The following is a 27,674-nucleotide window of genomic DNA, read 5'->3' as shown; positions in this document are numbered from 1 at the left end:
TATAGAAGAACTAGGAGATGACTGCAGAATGAATCAAAGAAATGACAGGAAAATTATAAGTTGATAGCTTGTTTTTTGTCTCTTGGGAAATTGGTCTGTATTAACTTTGCCTTATTTTGGTAACATTAATCTTCATTTATGTTACCAAATTAAAGCATAGTTAATGCAGATTGATTACAATTCTTGGTAAATTCCTACTTCAGATATTTGGTAATAGTATGTGTACTACCACTTGCAATACCAAGGGAATGACTATTCTCAGTATGAACTCTCTACATCTGTATGTTTACAGGGTTACAGTAGCCCTAAAGGTGGCTGGGTTTTGTTGATGTGCAGATTCTTTTTTTTAAGTTCAATCACACTGCTGAGGAAAGATCTATCTTGTACTAGGGTGTGAAGTGTTTCTGTGTATTATGTAAACAAATCATTTTGAATCTCCAAAGGACACCAGATGTTGAACAACAAGAAATAGAATTTGATACATCTTTATTGGAAGAAAATGAAAATCTTCAAGCTAATGAGATTATGTGGAATAATTTGACAGCTGAAAGTTTGCAGGCTATGTAAGTAATCTAGTTCCCCCCCCCCCACCTAATATGGATACTTGTTCTATGATAATAATGCCCACAGCAATCACATAAAGTAATTTCATCTATATGTAAGTGCTAGTCAGATGTGGTGGTTTGAGTGTTGGACATGGATCCTAGAGTCCAAGGTTCGCACCCCGCACATCCACTCAAGTCCACTGGGCAACCTTGGACAAGTCACACTCTTAGCCCCTGGGGAGGTCGAAGGCAAAAACCTCCCTGCTTATCAAGAAAACTCTGTGATAGATTTGCCTTAGAGTTACAATTGCAAAATGTATTTTTAAATGTTTTTGCACTTTGAAGGGGTTTTTTTTGTTGGAGCTCCTGTTGAAAAAGAATTCATGGAAAATAATGGACAAGGAGATTGGAATAGGTACTAATACATTTAGGATAGAAGGGAACACTATGCACATATAGAAGGATATGGGAATATCACCCATCCCCCCACACCTAACTTCTGTAGATTTAATATATATAAAAAAAGAAATGCGTAATATGATATGGAGGGACAATTGCATAGTACCTTTCCACCAAAATTACTGATAATCTACAGCAGGAGTCCCCACACTAAGGCCCAGGGGCCTGATGTGACCCTCCAAGGTCATTTACCTGACCCCCGCCCTCAGTTTTATACTTAGGGTAAAGGTAAAGGTTTTCCCCTGACATTAAGAGCTGGCATTGTCCGTAGATGTCTCCAAGATCATGTGGCCAGCATGACTGCATGGAGCGCCCTTACCTTCCCTCCAGAGCGGTGCCTATTGATCTACTCACATTTGCATGTTTTTGAACTAGGTTGACAGAAGCGGGGGCCTAACAGTGGGGACTCACTCCGCTCCCTGGATTCAAACCTGCGACCTTTCAGTCCGCAAGTTCAATAGCTCAGCGCTTTACATGCTGCGCCACTGGGGGCTCCTCAAAAGTCTGAAATGATTCAAGGCACACAACAACAACAATCCTAATTAACTTGACTATCTCATTGGCCAGAAACAGGCCCACACTTCCCATTGAAATCTTGATAGGTTTGTGTTAGTTCAAATTGTTTTTATTTTTAAATATTGTATTGTTCTTTCATTTTGCACTACAAATAAGGCATGTGCAGTGTGCATAGGAATTTGTTCTTTTTTCCCCCCCAAATGATAATTTGGCCCCTCAATAGTCTGAAGGATTGTGGACCAGCCCACTGCTTAAAATGTTTGAGGACCCCTGATCTACAGTGTCTCTGTAAGGCATAGACCCTTCTTTTTCCTCTCTTTTTAGAGAATGAAACAAAAGAATAGTTCTAAGTTTGTAGAAATTGTATGTGTGAATTAAATATTATTAAGTAATATTATTTAGATAATTTCTTTTCATTGAAACCACAGGTTGAAAGCAGTAGTAGAAGACTTGATTCAGACGCAGCAGACACTTTTAAATAAGGAGGAGTTAGTTTTGGAACTAGAAAAGAAGATAGAAGAATCTTCTAAGATCTGTGAAAGGAAATCTGAGTGAGTAGAGCAAAGCCATGGCTTTTAATGTGACTATATTTGATAGCTGTTTTTGTGCCTGAAAGAAAGCTGGTTGTTAGGTGTTCCAGGCATTTAGGTGCAAAAGCTAAAACCAGTTTTTTTTTACAATTTTGGTTCCCTTTTTCTTCCTTGCCACTCTTCTCCTTCCTGCAATATTGTGTCAAGTTTTTTTGTCTTTTTGCACTATGACATGGGTGCAGACTAAATCTGTACTAAATCCTGTTCTTTCATTTTTTGTACAACAGACTTTGGAAATTTACTATATTATGCTTTTTCTAAGCTGCTCCCTCAAATCTTGTTCTTCCACTTATATGAAATTAAGTATGTAGTTGGACCAGGATTTTTTGCATTCCTCTTCTGTCGTAAGAGAGCCTCCCTCAATCTACGTAGTTCATGTGTGTATGGCAAGTTGTTGCAAGCATATGGCAGGTACAATGAAAAACTGTATTAGCTTGCTGTTATGGAAAAACCACTTCTGTTCAAACCAACAGGAAAAATAAAAATTATTGTTGAGTGATCATTTTCCTTGATTTGATTCATAGTTTTCAAAAAAAAAAAATTGCAATCTCGGTTTTCTGTCAGGAAATCCTTTTGGCTGGAAATCCTTCTGTTACCCAAACGAACTTCCCAGACTTTGATAACAGGTTAAAGGTGTATTATTAATCATAACAAAGACTAATAGGATTTTTGTTGTTGTTTTCTTTAAAAGGAATTTTGTTTCCATTTTTTCAGTGTTGTGCTTCTCTTAAGTCAGAAGCAAGCGTTAGAAGAACTGAAGCAAACTGTTCAACAACTAAGGTGCACTGAAGTTAAGTTTGCAGCACAGAAAGAACTGCTACAGCAAAAAGTTCAAGAAAATGATGGGAAGGAGCCCCCACCTGTTGTACATTATGAGGAGGATGCCAGATCAGTCTCTTCTATGGTAAGTCAATGTTTCTTATTTTAGAATAAAGATATCAGAGTTGTATCATATGGAGTTGCAACTATTAACTCTGACTTCAGATTTGTATTTTACTTCAAAATCAATTAATTTCATTAATTCTTTTGAGTTCTTAGTTGGAGATATTGGCCATCTGTATAGGATTTTTTAAAATGAATTACAGTTGTGGCCATGATAGGAAAGCAAATAGCCTCTTTATGCAGAAGCACATTGTTATTATGTATCTTCAAATAGACTCTGATTTATGGTATTCCTTATATAGGATTGCCTTGAGAAGATTTATTTAGAGGAGGGTTGCTACTGCTTTCCTCTAAGGCCCCTTCTACATTGCCAAATAAAATCCAGATTTGCTTTGAACTGGATTATATGGCAGTGTAGATTCATATATTCCAGTTCAAAGCAGATAAAGTGGATTATCTTCTTTGATAATCTGGATTATATGGCAGTGTAGAAGGGGCCTTAGGCTGAGAGAGTGAGACTTCTACAAGGGCAACCAATGGGTTTTTGTGACCACATGGAGTTTGAATTCAAATCCCTTGCATTCCTAATCCAGCTGTCAAACTACTATACTATGCAGGCTCTCTCAGAAGCATTCCACCTATGATTATCTACAGGACAATAAACTAAGGCCCTTTCCACACAGCTAAATAAAATACCACATTTTCTGCTTTGAACTGGAATATATGGCAGTGTGGACTCAAAGTAGATATTGTGGGATTTTCTGCCTTGATATTCTGGGTTATATGGCTGTGTGGAAGGGCCCTAAGGTTGGCTGCACTCATTAGTTTCTCTCCAGGGATATCTGCCTGGCTGCTAGTAAACTTCTGGTGGATTTTTTTGGTATAATGTTTCTTTCTTTCTTTCTTTCTTTCTTTCTTTCTTTCTTTCTTTCTTTCTTTCTTTCTTGATAGAGCTATAAAGTGCTGGGAGAACATATCCATAGAATAGTCTGGCTTAGTTTGCTCTCTTAGCTGTAGACAGATTTTTTTTTTTAAAAAAAGTGTAATGATAGAGGCCTAGTTCATGTTGTAGGGATTCTTTGTGGTGATTGGGTCCCCCACCCACGTAGATATGCAGAGTTTTAGTGCATGCTTTTGGATAAAAGAATTTTTTAAAAAAAATTCCCAATTTCCTGTATCTTTTTGATACAACTTTCTTGCAATGCACTACATTTAAATTCAGTTTCTTTAAACAGAAAAATATTTTTCTACTTTTAGTCAACATATTTGAACAATTAACATTAGAGGGCAAACATCTGAAGTTCTGACCCATTCAAATTCATAAATGGCAGGTCTCCACTAGTAAATTATCTTAAATGTTGAACTGCCAAACTGAGTTTCCTTCCCTGCACTGTTTTCTTGTGCTTCATTTTGATTTTTTTTTGTTTCTTTTCTTTCTTCCCTTTGTTTAAATGCTCAATGATCTTTTCCAAAATCCTCTGTTTTTTCTTAGTGAGTTCAGCTGAAATCTTTCTCCTTTATATTTAAAGAAAATGCCTTCTAGTTTATCCCATCTTAAAGGAAGCTTGTGTAGTAGCTGTCTGTTTATTTATAGGTATGTGCACATTCATATTGACTTGAATCATGTGAAAGCTTTGATTCTGAAGGTTGTGCCAGCTATTTCATTGAGTTCTAATATTATAACATATGTCCTGAATATTATAACATATGTTTGAAAAATACCACCATTTGTAAAATTATACCTTTGACTCCTTACAACTTACATTTATTTGTCTGATTTGAATGACTAGAGTATTGATCTTCTGTGACATGCTAGAATCCTTAATAAATTAGTTAAAATATCTAGACCCATAGGCCAAGTTCAATTTCATTTGATCTATATTATTTTTGTCTGTTCAAAGTGATTTTTATTTCTTGAGTCCATTATGCTTTAAGCGTAATGTGATAATCTCTGTGATGCTAGGTTAAAGCAAAGTGACTAGCCCATGGAATTAAACTCCATATTTGAAGAATTTTTGTGGCTGGATAGAATTTCCAATATTTCACTTTCAAATAAAGTGGGTTCTAATTTCCTGCATAGTGATAATGCTGTTCCTGCATGGTGATGCAGAGTTTGCTTCTCTTCCTTGCCCTGGATTGCTTGCATGATGATGTTGGCTAAGCTGTAGAGGTCCAGTGCTTTTTTCTGGTCCAGGATCCTTTGGACTTCTGGCTTTCTTTGGGAAGGGGACCTAATTACGATTACAGAGTGGATTGTGGCACACTTTGCTCTACAAGTGAATCACTGCTCCTAGAAGGTGCCAGGAGCAGAGTTTCTCAGTGTTAAACCAGCCCCAATTTGGGGAAGAGTAGCCCTAGAAGTGTCATTTGGTCCAGACACCATGTGATTGTTTTCTGTACGATAAGTGTAGGGGTGGCAAATCCATTTTCATTTTCAGACCAACTGATGTTTGGGGAAACTGCTGCAGTTCATTGTGTTTTTATATAAATTGCCATGTTTTAAGAATATATCTTAGGACAGAATTATGTATGCTCTGCAAATATGTATATGTGATTTTGTCCATTTTATAAATCTCTAATAAAACTGCTTTCAATTATTTCTCTGATGAATAGTCAGTAATGTCATCTCATATTTTTATCAATAATTCTTATTAATTTTAAATCACTTTTCAGGGAACAGCAGATGAAACTTTCATCCAGAAGGTTCATTACATCTTCAATTATAAGTCAAATATCACTTTGCTGCTTTAATGCCAAGCAGATAGTCCTTAAATGCTTTCAGTTCAAATTTTTATTCTTATTGATGTACACAGTTTGTTTTCACTTTATTCAATTCTCTCTCCTGATTCACATTCTAAAAAGGGATGGTTATTTTCCTAAAAAATGGCAAAGGTATTGTAACATAATAACTAAAGAAATACTACCTTTACCATTCATCTGATCTTATATTACAACAACAAAGAACTACATGTACTATTCTAAAAGTATTTCTCCAAAGTTTCATCAGGGAAGGTTGGGGCACCCATGTATCTTTGTTATCAAGGTAAATCAAATATTGCATGCTCAGAATCATCCTTTGTCTTTGTGCCTGGCTCATCTCAAATTATAACTAAATTTATCAGCTAATGCAGTTGTCCAGACTTTGGCCAACTAGGAAATGAATGTGTGGATAAGTTATTGAGCATCTTCCAGTGTTGAGCTATTTCCATGTGCTAAAGGAAGATTAGTTCCTTTTGGTGTAGGTTTACATTTTCATCCTGAAGGATAGATAATAGGAGTAAAGCACTATACCATTTGACTTTTTATTGGTTGCATTAGCATATACCTATACAACCTCATTTCAGATTTTCCTTCAGGTATCTAATCTAGCCAAAAATGTTTTAAGGTACCTCTGCTGCCACAGCCTCTCCAGTATGAAGCAGAGACATCAGGAGTAATAATTTCAGTGTACACTTCTTGCTGCTGGAGAAGTTGGAGTGGTAGGAGAATGAGGACCAGATTTTAAAACCATTGTTCACCTGTGATTTATATAGTGAGATAAATTCCCCAAACATATTTTGTACCTTTTAGATCGCCAAACTTTATATTCATTACAAGCTGGTAAAGCAGAAAAGCTATACCCCAGCAGAAGGATTATCTCATCACACTGCAGGGAAATTGAACATGATTACCTGCTGCTAAGATTCCTTTTCTGCAGTAGTGAGGAGGGAGTTTTTATCCTTCTAGGAATTGGTGATAGAAGGTTGTAGATGTTGTTGCATATGCATTTAATCCTAAAGCATGTCATTCCATCATGGGGGCAAAGGTCTAGCTTTTCTGCTAAGGGAAAGAAGTTTGACAAACAACTCTCCGCTCTTGATGACACCCTCCCTTCCTTAGGCGATCCCTCGTAGTTCGAGGATGATGGTCCTCCATTTCTTGGAAGACGCCTGTGCGTGATTTTTTTTTTAATGTGTGGAGGTCGGTGCATGGTCGGTCAACACACAGTCTTCACAGATTGAGGTCCCAGCAATGGCATGATTAACACAACGAGAGTGGCTTCTCAGTCTGTTGCAGCCTTCTTCCGCCTTCACAGCCATTGTAACATGTACCATGTTATCCTTCACCTGCTCTGCCATTGAGGTCTTTGTGTCTTCGGATTGTTCTTGGTCTGGATCCTCCCCTGTGGCCACTCCTGGGAGTACATGACTCCAGTGGTTGTGCTCTCAGGTTCATTGGAACACGCAAGCCCCCTCACCACATCAAGGTGACAATCCATCGAGGGGGTGACACCCTCCAACGCTTTATTTATCACCCATATTTCACTCTTTGTAATTTTTACATAGCTAAGACAAATAAGACTCACCTTTTCCACCAAAGTTGGGGCTCAAAAAAGAGTATGTGTCTTAGAATTGATGGTGTCCTAGATTTGTGGGGGTTTGAGTGTGTTTGTTTGTTTTTACAGAAAAGAGGTCCAGGAGTGGCAGCAGTGGCCGAGAGAGCGAGAGGAAGCCAATTGTCCTGGCCAGCCTCCAGGAAGCTTCTCTCTGCTGGTCTTTCTCACTGCCATCACTTTAAGCGGTGCCAGAGGTTTATTTAGCGCAGTGGTTCTTAACCTGTAAGTCCCCAGGTGTTTTGTCCTACAACTCCCAGTAATCCCAGACAATTTACTAGCTGTTAAGTTGGAAGTTAAAGGTCAAAACATCTGGGGACCCACATGTTGAGAATCACTGGGTTAGAAGGAGTTTGCTGCTGCCTTCTTCTAGGGCTGAGAAAGTGTGACATGCCCAGGGTCACCCAGTCGGTTTCCATGGCTGAACAGTGATTTGTACCCTTTTCTCCAGAATCCTATTCAAATAATAGAACTTAGACATTTACATGTGCATTTTCTACTAACTTGGAAAGCAAGTCGAGTTACCCATGAGAATATACATTTCACTTCATCATGTGTATATAAGATGGCAAAGGAATGCCTAGCTGCTTGTGTTTTTGCGTTCTTCATTCATATAAGTAATAGTTATAAATTTTATAGATTGGATGTTAGGATTATGAAGTTTGTCATGGATGGGTCAGTTTGCCAGTAGATGGAGCTAATTGCTAGTTTAAAGGTAGAATTAAAAAATATTTATTAATTTGCAACATTGTTTACAGACAATTTTTGCATGTGAGGCAAGATAAACTATTTATAAAATGATTATCTTCCTTTTTGTAACACTGCTTAACCTCACAGTGAGTAGACTGAGGCTTTAAATGGATCCATATGTTTTCTCTAGAATCGTAAAGCCCACCAGCATTGGGAATTGATAGTTATTGCCTATCTTTTGCAAATCACTCAAATGAAAACACATGTTATTATCTGTTTATATTAATTATGGGGTTTTTAGTTCAAGAAATGCATTATTGTCAAAATGGAAAGACTAAGGTGCATTCTATGCTGTAGATTTAATGCAGTTTAATGCCACTTTAACTGCCATGGCTCAAGCCCTACCTGCACTTACCATTTAATGCCATTTCAAACCAGTACTGAAGAAAGTGTTTTTGATGCAGATGATTACATAGGAAATTCTGGAACTTGTTCGAGACCTGGATGGTGAATGTATATACCAGAGAGCAGTAATGCACATGAAGGACTTCCTTTTGCATGCTTTTGTGGATGTTTTTTGTCTGGCCTCCACAGTTTGGAGCTAGCTTTGAACTACATTAAATGGTCAATGTATTTGACGCCTCACATATTATTGAGATCAGTTTGTCATGGTGATGTTCTTGGAGCAATTTCAACTCTATAAACCTTGGTTACAAACTGTTACAAACTTGCCAAAACTATTTCTAGTTTTGCAAGGAGATTCTTTAGGATTGGCCTTTTTTGTCAGTTTTGACTTTGCTTAGCATTCTATGAGATCCATACTAGTTACACATCCTACAGCCAGTCCCTGCTATCTCTCGTTTCTGCCTATTAACTTAACCTTTTCAGGTGAGCAGGCAATGAGAACAGCAAGGGGAAAGAGAGCATCTGCCTACCTTGTCCTATTCCTCTAGTCTAGAAGATAATGTGCATTGCCCCAAATGTTAAAGCAAATCAGTGGGTAATGATCATCGGGATAAAGGAAACAGTTTGAGGCCTGAATGGTAAAGATAAATTAACCCGTTTGAGGCTTAGATAGACTCTATGTGTTTTCACTAGAATCCCAAAGCCCAGCAACATTGGCAATTGAAAGTTATTCCTCATCCTTTCCAATATAATTTAATACGCCAAGATTTTATATTGCTTGGTAAAATCAATTAGTTAATGCTGGATTTGAATTCTTTTTTGTTTTTTGAAAATTTACAAACACAATATTGACAGTTGACTTGGAATATCTTCTTTACCTCTGTTTATATCATACACTCTGTCCCCACTGTACCTCCATCACAGTAGAATGCATGCAAGTGTTCTAAACCTTTTCGGCAGCAGAATTTTCGTATTCAAAGTGACATAGGAAAACAGTCAACCTCTGAAATGTTCTATTACATCACTAAGTGGAAGCTAAAGAGTGGAGACTGAAAGAACTACTTGTTTGTATCCTTAACAAAATGGAACTATTTCTTTGGTTCCTGGAGTACAGGCAGCCCCCCAGTTAGGAACATCCGCCTTACATACAACTCCTAATTACAAACGAGCCTTTCTGCTCCCTCTCTGCCATGAAATCTTAGTTCTGAGCCAAAGCATGTCTATCTCTCTCCTGCTCTTTCCTTTCCTTCATGTCTATCTCTGTCCCCTCTTTCTCTTCCTTCATGTCTGTATCTCTATCAGTTTTCCTTTCCTTTGTGTGTGTATCTCTCCCCACCTTTCATTTCCTTCATGTCTGATACCACATTAATTGCCATGACTCAGTGATAGCCATACTGGGATTTGTAATTTGGTGAGACAGCAGTTTTCTTTGGCAGAGAAATCTAAAGACCATGTAAAACTATAGCCCCCAGGATTCCATAGCATTGAGCCAGAACAGTTCGATTGGTGTCAAGCTGTTTTCATTACACAGTACAGATGTATCCCAGGGAAGCTAGTGTGGGATAAACAGGAGAGGCTCTTAAAGAAAGGTTCACCCATATTGCTGCTGCATATTATACCCTGGGGTGAAAACGCTTCCCCCACACTCCAGCCAGCCGGCAGCTCACACCGGGCCTGTTCCGACTTATATACAAACGTCCCTGTTCCAGCTTACATACAATTTAAGAATGAACCTACAAAACCTACTTTTTTTTGGTAACCCGGGGACTGCCTATGTTATCAAAGAGTTTCATTATGAATCAGAATGGAATTAAATGGCTGCTAACATACATTGTAGAAAGGACTGTGGAGACCTATAAGTAAGTGGAAGAAATGACTGTGATAAAGGGTAAAATTGGCTACCAGTACTTACCTTGCAGTATTATCAGCCTACACAAAGGAACCAGTTCTGATGGCATTGGCTTTAAAAGAGCATGATTGCCAGTCCCTAAACCCCTTGAGAATCTTTAACAAAATTGAAGATTCTAGTGATAGTATTGCTTTCTTTTCTTTTCTTTTGATAATCCTTTGATTTAACATACTGATAAAGATGATATATTTCTGGCTTAATACTGAAATCCATTATGGACCAGAAATGCAGCAAATGTTTAGGAAAACATGGCAGAACTTCCGGAAAGTGTCCAACATTGCAGGCAGAGTCTGAAGCCTGTGCTCCACATGAGAAGTGTGAATCTAAGGGTCCTGCAATTCCTACTAAAATGGTCACTCTGGTTCTTCCACCTTTTTCCAACTCCATTGCATCTTCTACACAAACACATACATCAAATACAACACATGCATCATCATCCACTAGAGATATGGTAAGAATTTTAAAGCAATCTACAATATAATTAATTGTTTTTATCTATAATTTTATTGTACGAGAAAACAGTTATTCTTTTTCAGTTGTGTTGCCAGTGAGTAAATCATTGAAAGAATATTCAAAATACCAAATTACAGGTGAATTTACAGACAGAGTTTTATCATTTGATCCAGTGAATCCACGTCTATTAATGGTCATTCCATCAAAGGAATAGATTTGCATTTGTTGGTGAGGTGTCTGTAAATATGTATGGGGATATCACTAAATTCCTTTAGTGATATCCCTATACATCTCCCTCGATTTCTTACACTCTTCTGAAAGTTTCTCCAACCCCTCTAGATGACATTTGGGAGAGAATATTTCTGCCCATTTCCTCCTTTTGTGGGAGTATGCAGTGGGCAGCACTGGTGCATATCCAAAGTTTGTTCCTGTTGTCATTAAAGTTGCTCCTAGTAGACGTTCTGTCAAAGCAACATTGTAGCTCATGTAATCTGTGGATCCCCAGATGTTCTAGCCTTCAACTCCCAGAAGTCCTAACAGTTGGTAACTGGGCTCTATAGGCCAATGGATACTCCACCACAGGCATGAAGAGCTGCAAGGCCAAGAACAAGCCATGAGAGTCAAGGCAAAGATCCATCCATAGGAAAGGTGTTCTTACCATACATCAAGGGAACCACTGACTGCATAGGCAAACTGATGAAGAAGCACAACCTCCAAACCATCTACAGACCCACAAAGAAAATCCAACAAATGCTACGGTCAGCGAAGGACAAGAGGGATCCTCTCACCTCTGCAGGAGTCTACCGTATGCCATGTAGCTGTGGACAAGTCTACATAGGGACCACCAAACGCAGCGGCCAAACACGAGTCAAGGGACATGAAAGGCACTACAGACTAACTCAACCAGAGAAATCAGCCACAGCAAAGCACTTGATGAACCAACCTGGACACAGTATATTATTTGAGAACACAGAAATGCTTGACCACTCCAACAACTATCATGTCAGACTACACAGAGAAGCCATTGAAATTCACAAGCATGTGGACAACTTCAACAGAAAGGAGGAAACCATGAAAATGAACAAAATTTGGCTACCAGTATTAAAAAAACTCAATAATCAGAATAATCAATAACAAGAAGCAACATTCTGCAAACAGAGGAGTTCCAGACAGGGAGAGCTAATGACTCTGAACAAAGGATGCCCCCAGACAGGAAAGGCCAGGAGATGAAGCTTTTCAATGCTAATTAGGGTGATTAACTGCAACATTCACACTGGCCTCCAACTTGACAAAGAGTTCTTCTCTCACCTTGGACTTCCCACAGATATATATAAACCTTCCTTGCTTAGTTTCTCCATAGCTCACAACCTCTGAGGATGCCTGCCATAGATGTGGGCGAAACATCAGGAGAAAATACTTCTGGAACATGGCCATACAGCCCGGAAAACATACAACAGCCCTGTGATCCTGGCCATGAAAGCCTTTGACAACACAGTTGGTAAATTGGCTTGGATTTCTGGGAGTTGTAGGCCAAAATTCCTGGGGAACCACAGGTTGAGAACTACTGCTGCAAAGAAACCAAAGTTTTAATTATTTTGTTTAAGAATATGCAATTGCTTTGTTTACCTTTTTCTTGAATGTATTAAGAACTTGGTAATGGTTGGATCTGAAGAGAAGAGACTTCTCTATCCATGGGGGTTCTCATGTGAGGTAGACCCCAATTTTCCTCTTTCTGCTTGAGATGTAAAGCTATGATACACAGAAGAGTATTTCCTCTTCATATCTGCTGCTTTTCCCATGAATAAAACAACTGTACTGAATAGATTGAAAAATACTGGAATAAGGCTTGCACTGGTTATATCATTAGTTTTCAATAGCATCTCATCGTAATTTTTAGTGTGTAACCTAAAAGTTGAATCTAGTTGAACTAGAAACTGATGTGAACCGATTAGAGATTTGAGCATTGTTCCCTTAGTAATATTGTCCAAAATAGCGAATCAAGTTTTATGTTACCTTCAAAATAATGTGTTTTACATGTTCATATGCTTTGTTATGCCTCAAGACTGATATGAAAGTATGTCATCAACTATTGTTGAGTTACAAACCATTAATAAAACTATACTGGACTCTAAAATTAAACAATGGTATAGCATGATATCATGATCTGGACATTTTGAAGCCAGTTGTCTCTCTGTGTTCCAGATTCACAAAAGTAATTAGCACTCCTTTGTCTACTCTCAAGGGGAAACTCTTATGGAATCTTGCATACATTGACGTTTTCCAGGTTTTGGCCTGGTTTGCAAAAATAAATATTGTACAAGTCTTAATACCCCAAGGGCAGTTTGACACTTTATCATACTAACTGGGAAACTTGACATGATGACCTTATTTTGGGTCATTGCCAGTGATTATATTATATTCTAGATGTCTCTTGTATATGCTTATATTTTAGATGTCTCTAAGGATGTCAAACGTCTTTGTTAATGTGTGACGCCCTGAAAATGGAAAAGAACAAAGGCAACTGTAAATTAGTTAGAAAGCTGCAGAAGATTATTAATGTTGGGATGGCTTTATATACACTCACACAATTGGGTTAATGAACAAACTGACCCCCCCCCCCCCAAGCTAACAAAGTTGCATCAGAATTGATCAGTTCAGGAGGTTTCAAAATAAATACCTTGCAACTTTGGGATGGTAGTAGTGGAATTCTGCCTTGGATTGTCTTGTGGGTTTATTGGAAGAAAATTAGACAGTGAACATTAAATGTGTAGATATACAGAGTAAATATAATCCAGTCTGTGATTATGTGTGGTAGTGAGTGCTGACTAAAGATGGAAAGGCCTGGAAAAGAATCCAGGAAAATTTGGAGGGAGGGGGGAGGAACCAGCGGGGAAAAGGGAAAATTGGAGAAAAAATTGGACATCCAGCAAAAAATTCAAACACCAATGAAGAGATTCCACCTAAACATTAGGAAGAACTTCTTGAACTTCCTGAATGCAGTGGAATAGGCTGCCTCAAAGCATGGTGGAGTCTCCTTCTCTGGAAGTTTTTAAGCAGCATCCGAATGGCCATCTGCCAGAAATGCTTTGATTGTGTGTTCCCGCATGGCAGGAGGTTGGAGTACTATATGGTCCTTGTGGTCTCTTTTAACTTTATGATTCTATATGAAGGATTACATCCAACCTCTCACTCACTGAGGGAAAACCAGCAAGAGCATCTGAAACAGATAGCTGTCTAGCCTCGTTTTGAAGACATCCAGAGAAAAAGACCCTGCCATTTCTAGATAATTGGTTGTGTTGTAAAAAAGGTTTCTAATGTTCAATCAAAATCTACCTTCCTGTAACTTAAAACCATTAAACACAGTGCTACCCTATGGGGCAACAGAGAGCAAGCCTGCAGCCTCCGCTCTGTGATAGGGTTTTTAGACATTTATGAAGGTCAGTCTTCTCTTTCCCAAATGGAACATACCTAGATCCTTCAACCTTTCCTTATATGCTTTGTTCTCCTCTTACCATCCTTGTTGGTCTTCTTTGTATATATATATTCCATCTTAACTATATCCTTCCTAAAATGAGGTGCCTAGAACTGATTGCAGTACTCCAGAAGAGGCCTGACTCGTGCAGAATATAGTGAGGCTGCTGGTGGTTTGAAATATTAGATGACTCTTATCCTTTTTCTATATTAAGATATGAAACAGTAATTTGTGATATTGAATTTATTCCTACATGTTTTGAAACTAAAAATAGGAACTTCCATTACGTGAGTACTTAAGATCCTGTTTAAAAATAGACTGAATACCAGCATTTTTCTATTTCAGTGTGCTTCATAATTTATAGTCCTAAGAAATTAATGTTAAATGATAGGAAATCACAGGGTAAGAAAACATTGTTCACATAGACATTAAAATAGCTATCACAGCCCTGTTGGTCAAATATGTATTCATAGTTTTGCTTCCTGCCTGCCAGAAATAGCAACCTTGGTTTTAATCTATTCAGACTGCATATCTTTTTCTGTTTCAGTTTATGAAAGGGTATGATTTATCCTTTAATACAGTTAATGTAAAAGCTAAACTGGTTAAAATGCATTTCCTTCCCTATCTTGCAAAAGTTGATCATGGTTAATTCCATCAGGCTTCTGTTTTATTGAGATAAAGAATTTTCAGTATCTCTCAACATGAGTTTCTGAGCAGAGTAGAGCTACCATACAGTCATATCTAACTAATGTTTTAATAACCTTGCTTGTGAAAACTGAGGAGCAGAACCGTTAGTGGGGAATGTAGTAATTCTAGGTAGCTTGGAGGCATAATGTTTGCAAAGGCAGCTTAATTGACTGTGGGTTTCCCCATCGAAAATGTAGTTTTAGAACTTGATCCAAACCAAAGTATGTGCAGTCTTCCCCCCCCTAGCAATTATATTCAGCAGTATGTTAAACTATCAAAAATGTTGACTACTTAGTAAATTAGTTAAAAACTGACTGAATAATGCTTGTTTTTTCCATGTACTTCAGTAGGTGCATATTGATATTAAACTGGATGGCAATAAGTAAACAATAGATGAGGGGTGCTGAGTATCAGTAATTCAGGGCTGATGCCTGTGATATTTGCCCATATGATGGTAGAGTGCCCCCCCATTAAATACTTTATTGTTGAGAGTAGAGAGGAATGAGAGACGTCCATATTAATGAATGCCTTGTAGTCCCTTTAAAACAGGGACATATAACCTGTGACTTTCTAAATGCAGATTTTATGCATTTCTTATCTTTTCTAATAATCATAGCCAATGCTGGGTGTGATGGAACATGAAGTCCACCACATATTGCATATACCTGTTTTAGAATCTTAAAAAATAAAGTAAATAGTATCTATCCTATTTCCTTCTCCTTTTTTTGTGCCGAACAAAAATCAAAAAGATATTCTTAAATTGTGTTAAAGCAAAGCATGATATGGGATAAGTAGAACATTTTAAATGATAAAACTGCTTCCTTACTAAAGAAATAACTTCAGTCCTTGTGTCAAGCTGTGGAAATTTGGAGTATGATATGTAGATAGATGGATATATATCAGATACATCTTTGTATCTATTTAGGTAAATGCATACAATGCATTGAATATTGTATTATGTTTATGAATGTGACCTATTCAATGAAATGTGATAATATTGCAATAAGTATATAATACTCTATCAGGTTTCTGGGCTTGTGTTTCCTATATGGCAATCCTTCTTCTTGTGTTATATGGCAAAGTTACTTTGAAATTCAGCAGACTCTTTACAATTTTCGAGGTGAGAGTACAGTAATTTGTGCGTTTAAACAGTTAGAAGCCAGGTTTTGCAATCGGAAGCCTGTAGACCTACTAATAATGATCTCTAAAAATGTGTAGTTCTTAATATTTATGTAAGAGAGTGAATGCCTTATATGCTTGCATATAAGTTGACTTTGTGTATAAACTGAGACTAGGTTTTGGAGTCAAAATCATGGATTATGACATGGCCCATGGATAAGTTGAGCATCATTTTGCAGAGAGGAAAGCATCAATGTCACCTCAGGGCCAGCTGATCATAGCAGTTGCTCCTATCATTTCCCCACCCAGGCATTCAAAAAGTTATCCCGACTCAGAGAAGAGGGTGGTTCCTTTTTGATAAAAGTTAAGGTGCAGAACTTGCATTGACCAACAGAAATGTCACCTCAAGTTTCAAGGACCAATTGTATGACTAAGTATATACAGTAATCTCAAGATTAGGCTAGTAGTATTGTCTAAAGATGTGGGAAGGGAGCAAAAAACTAATGGACAATTTCTGCAGTTCACATCCACAGTTCTCTGCCATTTCAAGATCTATCTGTACAGATTTCAATTATTTCAGTTTCTTGTTTCATGGTAATTAGCAACATTTTGTGGGATTGTTTTGCTTGTGATACAGCTGATCTATTGTGTCTGTTTTTTAGTTTAAAGCTGGTTTGCATATTGATGCATGTGGCATGAAATTAGAAATTCTGAAACTTTTGAGAAAAACTGGCAAATTAGCACTGTCATTTAAACAAAAAAGTGAGCTAATTAATTACACGTCACTTTTGGGTAATTTCTATTTTATCAAGGTATTGTGTCAATAGGTTAATTAGCTTTAGAATTAGTGAGTGAAGTTGATAAGTTTGATGCTGAAGTAGTCAGTGAGCCAACACTGGAAGTGAAACTAATTTAATGTGCTCAGAACAGTTGTGTTCATCAGGTACTTTCTTTATACAGTATTTGGAATAAATATTAACCTTGTGATCTGATTTTTAAAAATGATTTTTAACTTTGGTTAACATAAATTAAGACATTTGTTGCTTGAAGTTATTAACTGTTTTTACGAGGTAAAATTGCTTCAACTTGTTTTGATACTACCATTTTGATACAATATTGTGGCATTTATATCTATGTACAGGTTACGTATCCCCTGTCTGTAATTCCAACATCGATTCTTTTCCAAGTGGGCAATGGAGATAGCAGCATCTTTGTTCTTTGGTGGTTCAGTGTACACAAACAATGTTTCATGCACAAAATTATTAAAAATATGGTATATTAAATTATCTTCAGTCAATGTGTACAAGATGCATATTAAACATAAATGAATTTTATGTTTAGACATGGGTCTCATCTCTAAAATAACTCATTATGTATATGCAGGTATTCTAAAATCTGAAAAAAATCAGAATTATGGAACACTTTTGGTCCTTAGCATTCTAGATAAGGGGCACTCAACTTGCATTTCTTTTTCAATTATTTATTTATTTATTTACAAAATTTATATCCCGCCCTTCACACCCGAAGGGACTCAGGGCGGCATACACAATTGGCAACCATTTGATGGCTACACATAGTTTAAACATAGCAATGAATAAAATCCAATTACAACACTTAAAACAATATAAAAATATAAAACATATTGTGGCTCAGCCATCATGGCCCAGGTTTCATCAAGAGCTAGAGTTAGAAACAAATGAGGCGATGGAATTCGAGGACATTTCTACTTCAGTTCCTGGCCCCATGGCCTTGCAGGTGCCGGATATTGTGGAATCGCAGGATCCGCTAATTGACAAACATTCCGAAATCTCTCCAGTGTTACCCATACCAGATGGTACAGACTTGGGGGAGAATGGAACTTTTAATCTGAGAGATTTTGTTACAAAAGATAGGAGCAAGAAACAAGGAGTGAGAAGAATTCGGAGACTTGCTCTCAAATTGGATAATGATTAATTTTCCCATGAGAACTTTGAGGGTCCTGTACTCCCTAATTCTTGCAGACTTGGGATTCTGTTAAAAGTACTCCTCACTCTATTCTCATTGCGGTGTCAACTTTGCCTTTCCTCGGAAGATGTTCCAGTTTCCAGCTCCTTGCCTTGACTCCTGAATCCGTGCCGAGTTCCTAGTTCCAGGCGAGCCGCGTCGAGCCGCGACTCCCGAGTAGACCTTGCCTTGTTATCGTGACTTCCTTGTTCCTGAATCGAGACTGAGTCTGCCTTGTTTACCTTGCTTCCTTGTTTTGCTACAGGACTTTTCAAGTGGATTTGCAGTGCTTTGTTCCTTCTATTGTTTCATGTACAAACTTTGATTTCTTAAAGGAAGCTATCGAGCTTCACTTGTGGATTATAAATTGGACATTGATGAACTCTTTCTGAATTGCAATAGACTATATATTATGGACTATTTCTTACTCTGACTTTCCACCTTAAATGTGCATAGACATATGTATACTCTGCTTCAATAAACAGCTTGTGTGTTATATTGGCTCCTGCCTGGGTTTTGGGTGCTCGCACTGTCTTGGGGTGCAACACATATAGTTAAAGTCCGTTCATCCAATATCCTCGTACTGTGGCCGTAAGTCAGTCCGGGTCGTCTTTATAATTTAATCATCGAAAGCCTGGGCACATAGCCATGGTTTCAGGGCTTTTCTAAAACTCAGAAGGGTTGGGGCTTGCTGTATATCTCTGGGGAGGGTGTTCCACAGCCGAGGGGCCATGACCGAGAAGGCCCTGTCCCTTGTTCCCGCCAGCCGTGCTTGTGAGGCAGGCGGGTCCAAGAGCAGGGCCTCACCAGATGACCTTAGGGATCTTCCTGGCTCATAGGAGGAGATACATTTGGACAAGTAGATTGGGCCAGAACCATTTAGGGCTTTATAGGTCAAAACCAGCACTTTGAATTGGGCTCGGAAGTATATCGGCAGCCAGTGGAGCTAGCTTAGTGGGGGGGGGGGGGGGGGGTAGTACTAACATTACAGTTTTCCTTCTCCCAAATCTTGTGAAGTAGGTTATAGAGAGGCTTGCCAAGCTCCCGTTGTGAACTTGTAGGCACATAGTTGATTTGTGTGAGGTCTTGCGGTAGGTAGAGCTGACTATTTGAGACCCAAGAGGAGTATTTCTGTTAATAAATTAGCTTATTCATTTTAGATTGCATTCCTTTGACAGATCTCACTGATTTTATTGTTTTACTGTGAAGCACCACATACACGTGATAGCGCTATGTAAATGATGCTGCTGTTGATAAACATGATAATATATTGCAACCGTTTTTTGTGGATTCTGTTTGCTTATTCCTTTTTCCAGTTTCTCACTTTCCCACTGGCACTGCCATGTCAGTGAGTGTGGAGAGATTATTCCTAAGCATTTTACTTGCCAAATGGTTTTCATGATTTGAAAATTGCGATATTAACATCACTGTTTGCATTAGAAAATGAAAAGGACATAGTCCATTCCCTAAACCACAAACAAGAAAGAAGTCTACAGCAAAAGACTTGTTCTTCCTTAGTTTCCTTCTCTCCTAATCAGTTTTGAATGATGAAGCAATGTCAGGTTGAAGTCATCTCCAGAATTGTAAGATATATCAGTGAAATTGCTCTGACATTATGTTCACTCACATTGATCTTGCCTCTACCTTTTTAGGGCCCTATCTCTTCCTAGTATTCAACAGCGAATGTCTTCAGATGACAACAGTAGTCAGGAATGCATTTCACAGTTTTGAAAGTTAATTTTAAAATGATTTTGAAACCAGACTTGAGCAGTTGTAGGGCTATGCATTAGGACCCAGAATGTAATCTCAATGCACTGCACTGCACTGCTTAGCTTTGGAACTTTTCAGCATGCCACCATATTAATCTTCTCAAACATTTTTTTAATGACCATATTGTGTTAAATATTGCAATTGAAATTTATCCTAAGTCAACCTGATTTTGCAGAAGCTATAAGTTAATTGGTTATGACATCTATAGACTAACTATGCCGCCTTGAGTCCCCTGTTGGGTGAGAAGGGCGGGATATAAATATTGTAATAAATTGTAATAATAAATATGTAGAGTTATTCAATGTGTTGTCGAAGGCTTTCATGGCCAGGATCACAGGGTTGTTGTATGTTCTCTGGGCTGTCTGGTCATGTTCTAGAAGTATTCTCTCCTGACGTTTCGCCCACATCTATGGCAGGCATCCTCAGAGGTTGTGAGGTATACCTCACAACCTTTGAGGATGCCTGCCATAGATGTGGGCGAAACGTCAGGATAGAATACTTCTAGAACATGGCCAGACAGCCCAGAAAACATACAACAACCCTATGTAGAGTTACCTTTATGTTCTGGAAGCTTTGTTGGTTGCAGAATACAGGAGCTAGCTAAATTTTTAACTGGTGCATAGTGTGAAGATCCAATCACTCCACTATCAGCTATGCAAAAGACAGTTGTTCTGTTATTACTTAGATGTGCAGTCAAGGCCTTTCTGAGGATACTGTCATTTGCTTGAAATGAATATGCATGGTTGCCCCTTTCTATTTTGCTTCTAAATTATGGAATGTTTTTAGAGAAAATGTGAAGATACACCAGCTGAACCTCACTTTCTGAGATTTTTTCTAGCAGCATTGCTAGAAGGTGTATGGTGGTATTTTTGTGTGTTTTGAATTTTTTTAAAATAACTGAATCTTAGTGGCTCTGGCAGAAAGGCAAGCCGAAAACAATACTGTGGCCAAAATAAATAAATAAAATAAAATAAAGTTCTTAAACGGTCCTTTTGAAGGAAGAGTACAAATGAAACTAATGAAACTTTTCAAGCTCTTATACAAAATGTAATTATTGTTACATAAGGCTGTTGATACTTTTCTGACTTTTTTCTTGAAGTGTTGATATTAGAAATCATTTAATAACAAGGGATTTGTTTTACACTTGTGTATTCGTTTCTAGTTGAAGAAGCTTATGTTTTGGTAAGCATCTTCTTCCATTTTGAAGTTGCTGTTCAAAACTAACAGTTGGCTTTTGGGAACATTATCTTGTCAGCATACTGCAAGGGTTTGATGACTCAGCCTTTGAGCATTAGAGTGAGGACCATCTGGATTTTTTTTTCAAATGTTATTCCTCTTTCTCATAACATTGGTAGAAATTAAGGAAGATGCTGCTAGAGCCATAAAAAGGCCTCAGTGTTTAGTGTTCATGAAAAGGGCAGTGATATTTAGTGATGGCCTTGAAGTGTGAATTTAATTGGTGGTGGGGAAAATTGAATTTAAATCTCACCTGATCTAAAATTTTAAGCTCATTATCATATTATACTATTATAATAAATTATTTTGCTGAAAGTTCTCACCATTACCATCTAGCCCTCCTTGTCTCTCGAGTCCCTATGGGATATCAGTGGAAGAGAGGACAATTGTTGGAAGTCTCATTTTTTGGACTTGACAGATCACACAGAGTGTCCATTATTACCAGAGAACAGCCAGTGCTTCTTGTAGAAATGACGGAGCCAGGAGCCATAGGTTAGGAGAAGGATAGGATGAGTAGTTTATATTTTCCATGCTTTGTAGTGTCAATTTTAAAATAATTGCGTGGAATGCTTCTTAATCATTTCTTCCTTTAACCAAGATGATTATGTCATTATTAGACACAATTGATGGAGTTTTTATATATTTTACTATCCTTAAGAATGGACTATGTTGTTTGGCTGGTGAATTTTGCCAATTTAGGCAAAATTGTTTTACTAATAGCAAGAAATGTGAAAACGTTAATGGTACATATGATTTGTGAATGATGACATATAGGACCAATGTTATTACATCTACTTACAGAAAAGATCTGTGCATGGCACCCAGTTACCTATAAGCAAGCAATAACAGAAAAAGACCATTAATTTGTAAGCATCATGATGCTCCATGGTGTTTAATATTTCTACACCCAATCTATTCCTGTATATCTCTAACAGCCAGCCATTTTCCTCTTCCCTTTTTCTCATCCATTGTACTGTATGTTTGGTTATTAACAAGTGTTGTCCCAATGGATGCTTTAAAATGGTTTACAAAGACAACTAAATGGCTACTTTGTTTCTATTCTCTACTAAATGCTGTGGAATGGGTGGGCATAGGACTGGTTGTTGTTCAACTTCTACATTAATAATTGATTACTTTGTTTCAGAGATCTTTTGCTATCTTTCATAATTCTCAACAGATTGAGCTAAGATACTTGGCAAGATAAATGATATCTGAATGAAAAAGATATGATAAATGAAAAAGAGATAGATACGAATATGAATGTCTGTAGAAGCAATATGATGTCTATGAAATGTCAAGGTAAAGAGTATGAGGTTTAAATGAGAACAAAGTTAGACAATGACAGCATAGTGCCTGTGACAATTTGCTTAAAGAGTGTAAAGCCGCAGTAAGACTGTGTCTAGATAATGAGATATCTGTGTTATATCATGACCCAAGGGTGGGTAGGGTATACATGTATAGTACTGTTTGTTTGATATACAGTATTCCCTCACTTATTGTGAGGGTTACGTTCCAGGACCACCCATAATAAGTGAAAATCTGCGAAGTAGGGACACTATATTTTTTCTATGTATGGAGGAGAGCAAATCACAGACCATTTACTACAATGCAGTCTGTACTTTATTTTGGCAGTTACAATATACAGTACACCAGCAGAGAAGAAGAATGGAAGCTAAATAACATTTTATTTCCAACCCTTCCCTAACCCCCTCCTGTTATTTCTCCCTCCCCCCCTTCCAAACTCCTTTGCACACTGCAAAATACTTGCAAAACAGCAAATACCACGATAAATGTGTACTTTAATATTAATTTAAAACCTGTAAAACAGCGAGGGAGCGAAAAGTGAACTGCGAAAGTAGCGACGGAACACTGTATAGCAGAAAAGATTACTAAGCCACCTGCTTATTCTCCCATTGTAAGAATATCCTGAGATTCTTAAGAGGATTGCTGTGTTAGCTGGCCTACTGGGCTGCATTGCTCTTTACAACCCTGGGAAGCTCACATGATCAGATTGGTATACTAGAAGGAACTCCAGCTAGATATGAATGAACTGACAAGTGGCAATAAACTTTCAGTTCCTCATGTGAACAGATGATGTGCTTGTTGGAATTTTAATAAGAAAGTAGCCATTAGTTAAAGGAACAAGTGGTTTCCAAAGTTGTCTAAAACATAGAAAAAGTTCAGGTATAGATTGGTACATTGAAATTAGCAGAGAACCTGATAAAGGAAAACATTCTTAAGAATCTTAGGTCTTGTATTTCTCTTCTTACCCAAACATGGAAGAAGGAATGGAGCCCAAATTATTGTTCATAGTTATCTATGAAATTATGTTTGCTCATTTGTTTATTAATAAACTCAGCAGTACCTACCCCAATGATTTCTTAGGGTACTAGGTATGTAATTTCCTTTTTTTATTCAGGAATGAATGTACACATACTAACATTTGCCTGTATTAAGAGATTCATTTTTTCTGTTATATGTTTGATGTATGTGTGTGCATCTTTCTCTAAAACAACATGAGATGTTTCTCTATATGTATGTTTATATTCCACAATATTCAAGAGAATTGTTTCCATCCTTTTTGATCAAGCATATCAAAATTTGATTTTCAGTATGACAGGAAGTCTGACCTGTGTGGAATTTAACAAGTAATATAAGAGTACTCTTATGTCATGTGAGAGTTTTTATTTTATCATTTTCCTACTGTGATTTTTTTTCCTTGACTTGACTAGTAGTTTCAAAGGGATGCTGTGAAACAAATCTTGTATAGTGTTCCTTCACTACTTCGCAGTTCATTTATCGCGGATTCGCTGTTTTGTGGTTTTTCAATAAAATCTAAAATAATATAAATCATAAAAAATTACAATTTACAGCCTAAGGAAGGCTGGAAGGAGAAGCCGAAGGGAGAGAAAAGGAGCCCAAGCGGCAACGGGAGGAGAAGGAGGAGATTTATCTACACACAATTGGTTGATAAAGACATAAAATAGTGTATCACTACTAAAATAATGTATAAATATTAAAATAGATATAGCCTCCCTACTTTGCGGATTTTCACTTATTGCGGGTGGTCCTGGAACGTAACCCCCATGATAAGTGAGGGAACACTGTATATAGTTTTATAAGCTCTCTGTTTGCTTTTGAGCAGATGTTAAAATTGCACCTGCTATAGTTGACTTGCATTTTACTCTGCTTGTTTTCCCGTGATCTTAACTTGTAGGGCATGATAGCCTGCTGATTAGACTACATGATTTGAGACTGTGGAGGGTTTTGCAGATTTTGCAGGCCAATCCTAATTTATTTGTATCATCATTAATACAAAAAATTTGACTCCGTGGTTTCACATGCCAGGATTCATACTCTTAATTGAAAAAATTGCTTAAGTGCATATGGGAGATATGATGAAAACATTGTTGTTCCTTATTGGAAATTTGTGAATTGCTTAGGCAATAGATCAGTGGTTCTCAACCTTCCCAATGCCACAACCCCTTAATACAGTTACTCATGTTATGGTGACCCCCAACCATAACATTATTTTTGTTGCTACTTCATAACTGTAATTTTGCTACTGTTATGAATCGTAATGTAAATATCTGATATGCAGGATGTATTTTCATTCACTGGACCAAATTTGGCACTAATACCTGATATGCTCAAATTTGAATACTGGTGGGGTTGGGGAGGGGGATTGATTTTGTCATTTGGGAGTTGTAGTTGCTGAGATTTATAGTTAACCTATAATCAAAGAGCATTCTGAACCCCACCAACGATGGAATTGAGCCAAACTTGACACATAGAACTCCCATGACCATCAGAAAATACTGGAAGGGTTTGGTGGGCATTGACCTTGGATGTTGGAGTTGTAGTTCACCTACATCCAGAGAGCACAGTGAAACTCAAACAATGATGGATCTGGACCAAACTTGGCACGGATACTCAATATGCCTAAATGTGAACACTGGTGGAGGTTGGGTAAAATAGATCTTGACATTTGGGAGTTGTAGTTGCTAGGATTTATAGTTCACCTACAATCAAAGAACCCCTTGAACCCCATCAATGATAGATTTGGGCCAAACTTCCCACACAGAACCCCCATGACCAACAGATAATACTGGAGGGATTTGGGTTCCTAAGACCATCAGAAATATGTGTTTTCTGATGGTCTTTGGCAATCCTTTTAAAACTCCCTCGTGACTCCCCCCCCCAGGGGTCCCGATCCCCAGGTTGAGAAATGCTACAATAGATCTTTGCTGAATACCCTTATCACAGTGCTTGTGTCTTGGATGCATATGATGCCATCATTTAAAAACATAGCACAGTTTGATATTAGTCTTGCTAGCTGCTATTGCCAACCTTCCTATATCCAGCAGAAGTCTAGTAACCTTTCTTCCTCTGGCAGCTTCTCAGCTTTCTGTTTGCAGAAAATATTGAAATGGGTGAATTTTAATATCCTTAAAGGAAATAAACATACCCATTTATTGGCTCCAGGCAAAATGGAAGAGCTAAGAGAAGCATTGTCGTCATCCATCTTCAGGGCACAAAATGTAAAATTAAGGCATTATTCGAATTAATTTTTAGGAAAACTCATCAGGATGCACACATCACTTCTTCTCCCTTTCCCCCTCAGTGATATGAAAAGCAGTCATTTAGCTGCTGCTAATCCCCATGACTCGTTTATCTGAAGAAGACCCTTTATCTTGTCATTACCTGAGGTGCGTGAAATGAGCTGATCATCCCAACTCCTGGCAGACCTAGAAGCAAAATTAGGCACCGTATCCATGGTAATACAGAGAGTGGTTTCTTAAGTAGCCATTTAATCCACTGATATAAAATCAACCTGCCAGTGGACTCTGAGCAGCCTCTGTTATTGTCAGACAGATTGTAATTTAAAATTGATATGCCGTCTTGGGTAGGTACGAGATAGTTTAAAGGGAATCTGACATTTTATTTCTGAGGATCCTGAATGCAGATGGAATAGATATTAGTTGTGATGGTTTATTGCCGTATCTCGGGATTACTTTGATGTAGAAGTTAAAATTACATCTGTTCCTCTTTATTGTCCCTGGTTTGTTTTCTGTGCTGGTTTCCTATGTGTTTCACTGTAATATCAAAACCCAGCGTATTGGGTCTGGAATTTCTATGGCTTTTTTTTCAAGTTTAAGTAGATCGGGGATCCTCAAACTTTTAAAGCAGAAGGCCAATCCATGGTCCCTCAGAGTGTTGGGGGGCAGGCTATAGTTTGAAAAAAAAAAAACGAACTAATTCCTATGCACACTGCACATGTCTTATTTATAGTGCAAAAAAACAAAAACAAATAAAAACAATGAAAGAACAATACAATATTTAAAAATAAGAACAATTTCAACCGACATAAACCTACCAGGATTTCAATGGGAAGTGTGGGCCTCCTTCTTGCTGATGAGATAGTCAAGTTAATTAGGATGGTTGCTGCTGCTGCTGCTGTTGTTGTTGTTGTTGTTGTTGTTGTTGTTGTGTGCCTTCAAGTCATTTCAGACTTAGGGCAAGCCTAAGTGTAAAACTGAGGGCAAGGGCCAGATAAATGACCTTGGAGGGCTGCATCCAGCCCACAGGCCGTCATTTGGGGACCCCTGGAGTAGATTAATTCATTTATCTGGGAAATTGTTGAATTTTCAGTTCTCATTGCCTTATAGTCTAACAATATATTGTAGAAAGCCATACATGTTGAGAAGGGGAATGAGAAAGCTGGTCCTTCAGGTGCTTTGGAACAACTCTCAGACAACCAAGGATTATGGGAGCTGTAGTGCAAAAAATACCAACCCCCATTGTCTATATTAGTTACATTAAATGTTGCTATACATATTATCTTAGCCTTAGAGGAAGGCGAAGACAAAAACCCCAGATAAGAAGTGAGGATGCTAGTAGGAAAATGGGAGCATTAGGAACTGAGGACCTATATAGTCAGGAGAGCTCAAGTGGGTTGTAAGAACTGAAATGGACAAATTTAGGAGGAAAAAATAAATTAAGGAGGACTTAGGAATGTTTATATCTGATCTATAGAATGGAGAATCTAAATAATTTACTATAATGAAGAAATGCTGCAGGCACAAATTACATCTCGGTTTTTAGATCTGGTACTGCATTTGCAAATTGGAACATAAGCCTCATTCCATAAGACAGAGCTTTCCAAACTTTTCATGTCGGTGACACACTTTTTAGACTTGTATCATTTCGCGACGCTGTAATTCAGTTTTATTAATAAACTGTTGGTTAAACCAATTCCTTAAAAGAGATGCTGTCACAAATACAAATTGTAATCACAAAATGTATGGGGGCACAACATATCTCATAAAAACCTTTCACACATACACACATATACACACACACATAAATGATTATTTATTTATCTTTTCATGTTAGGAGTGACTTGAGAAATTGTAAGTCACTTCTGGAGTGAGAGAATTGGCCGTCTGCAAGGATGTTGCCCAGGGGATGCCCAGATGTTTGGTGTTTTGCCATCATTGTGGGAGGCTTCTCTCTTGTCCCTGCATGGGGAGCTGGAGCTGACAGAGGGAGCTCACCCGTTCTTCCCAGGTTCGAACTACTGACT

General features: G+C 37.8%; 1 protein-coding gene and 1 non-coding gene across 9 annotated transcripts in view; both read left to right on the top strand.

Annotated features, from left to right (window-relative positions):
• The window catches only part of fer (FER tyrosine kinase), a 165,052-nt gene that overhangs the window by 21,922 nt on the left and 115,456 nt on the right, over positions 1–27,674 (top strand). For all 8 annotated transcript variants that reach the window (XM_062972207.1, XM_062972206.1, XM_008113993.3 and 5 more), the window contains exons 8-10: positions 444–563; positions 1,949–2,071; positions 2,825–3,014. In XM_062972207.1, the coding sequence (XP_062828277.1) occupies positions 444–563; positions 1,949–2,071; positions 2,825–3,014 (433 nt within the window). The remainder of the gene's footprint in view (positions 1–443; positions 564–1,948; positions 2,072–2,824; positions 3,015–27,674) is intronic.
• mir5461 (microRNA mir-5461) lies at positions 19,837–19,923 on the top strand. The gene has a single exon (NR_130063.1). It is a non-coding gene; the product is annotated as a microRNA mir-5461 (primary transcript).

Source organism: Anolis carolinensis, chromosome 2, assembly GCF_035594765.1.
Source record: "Anolis carolinensis isolate JA03-04 chromosome 2, rAnoCar3.1.pri, whole genome shotgun sequence".
Lineage (NCBI taxonomy): Eukaryota > Metazoa > Chordata > Lepidosauria > Squamata > Dactyloidae > Anolis > Anolis carolinensis.
This window is presented reverse-complemented; position numbering and strand designations above follow the sequence as displayed.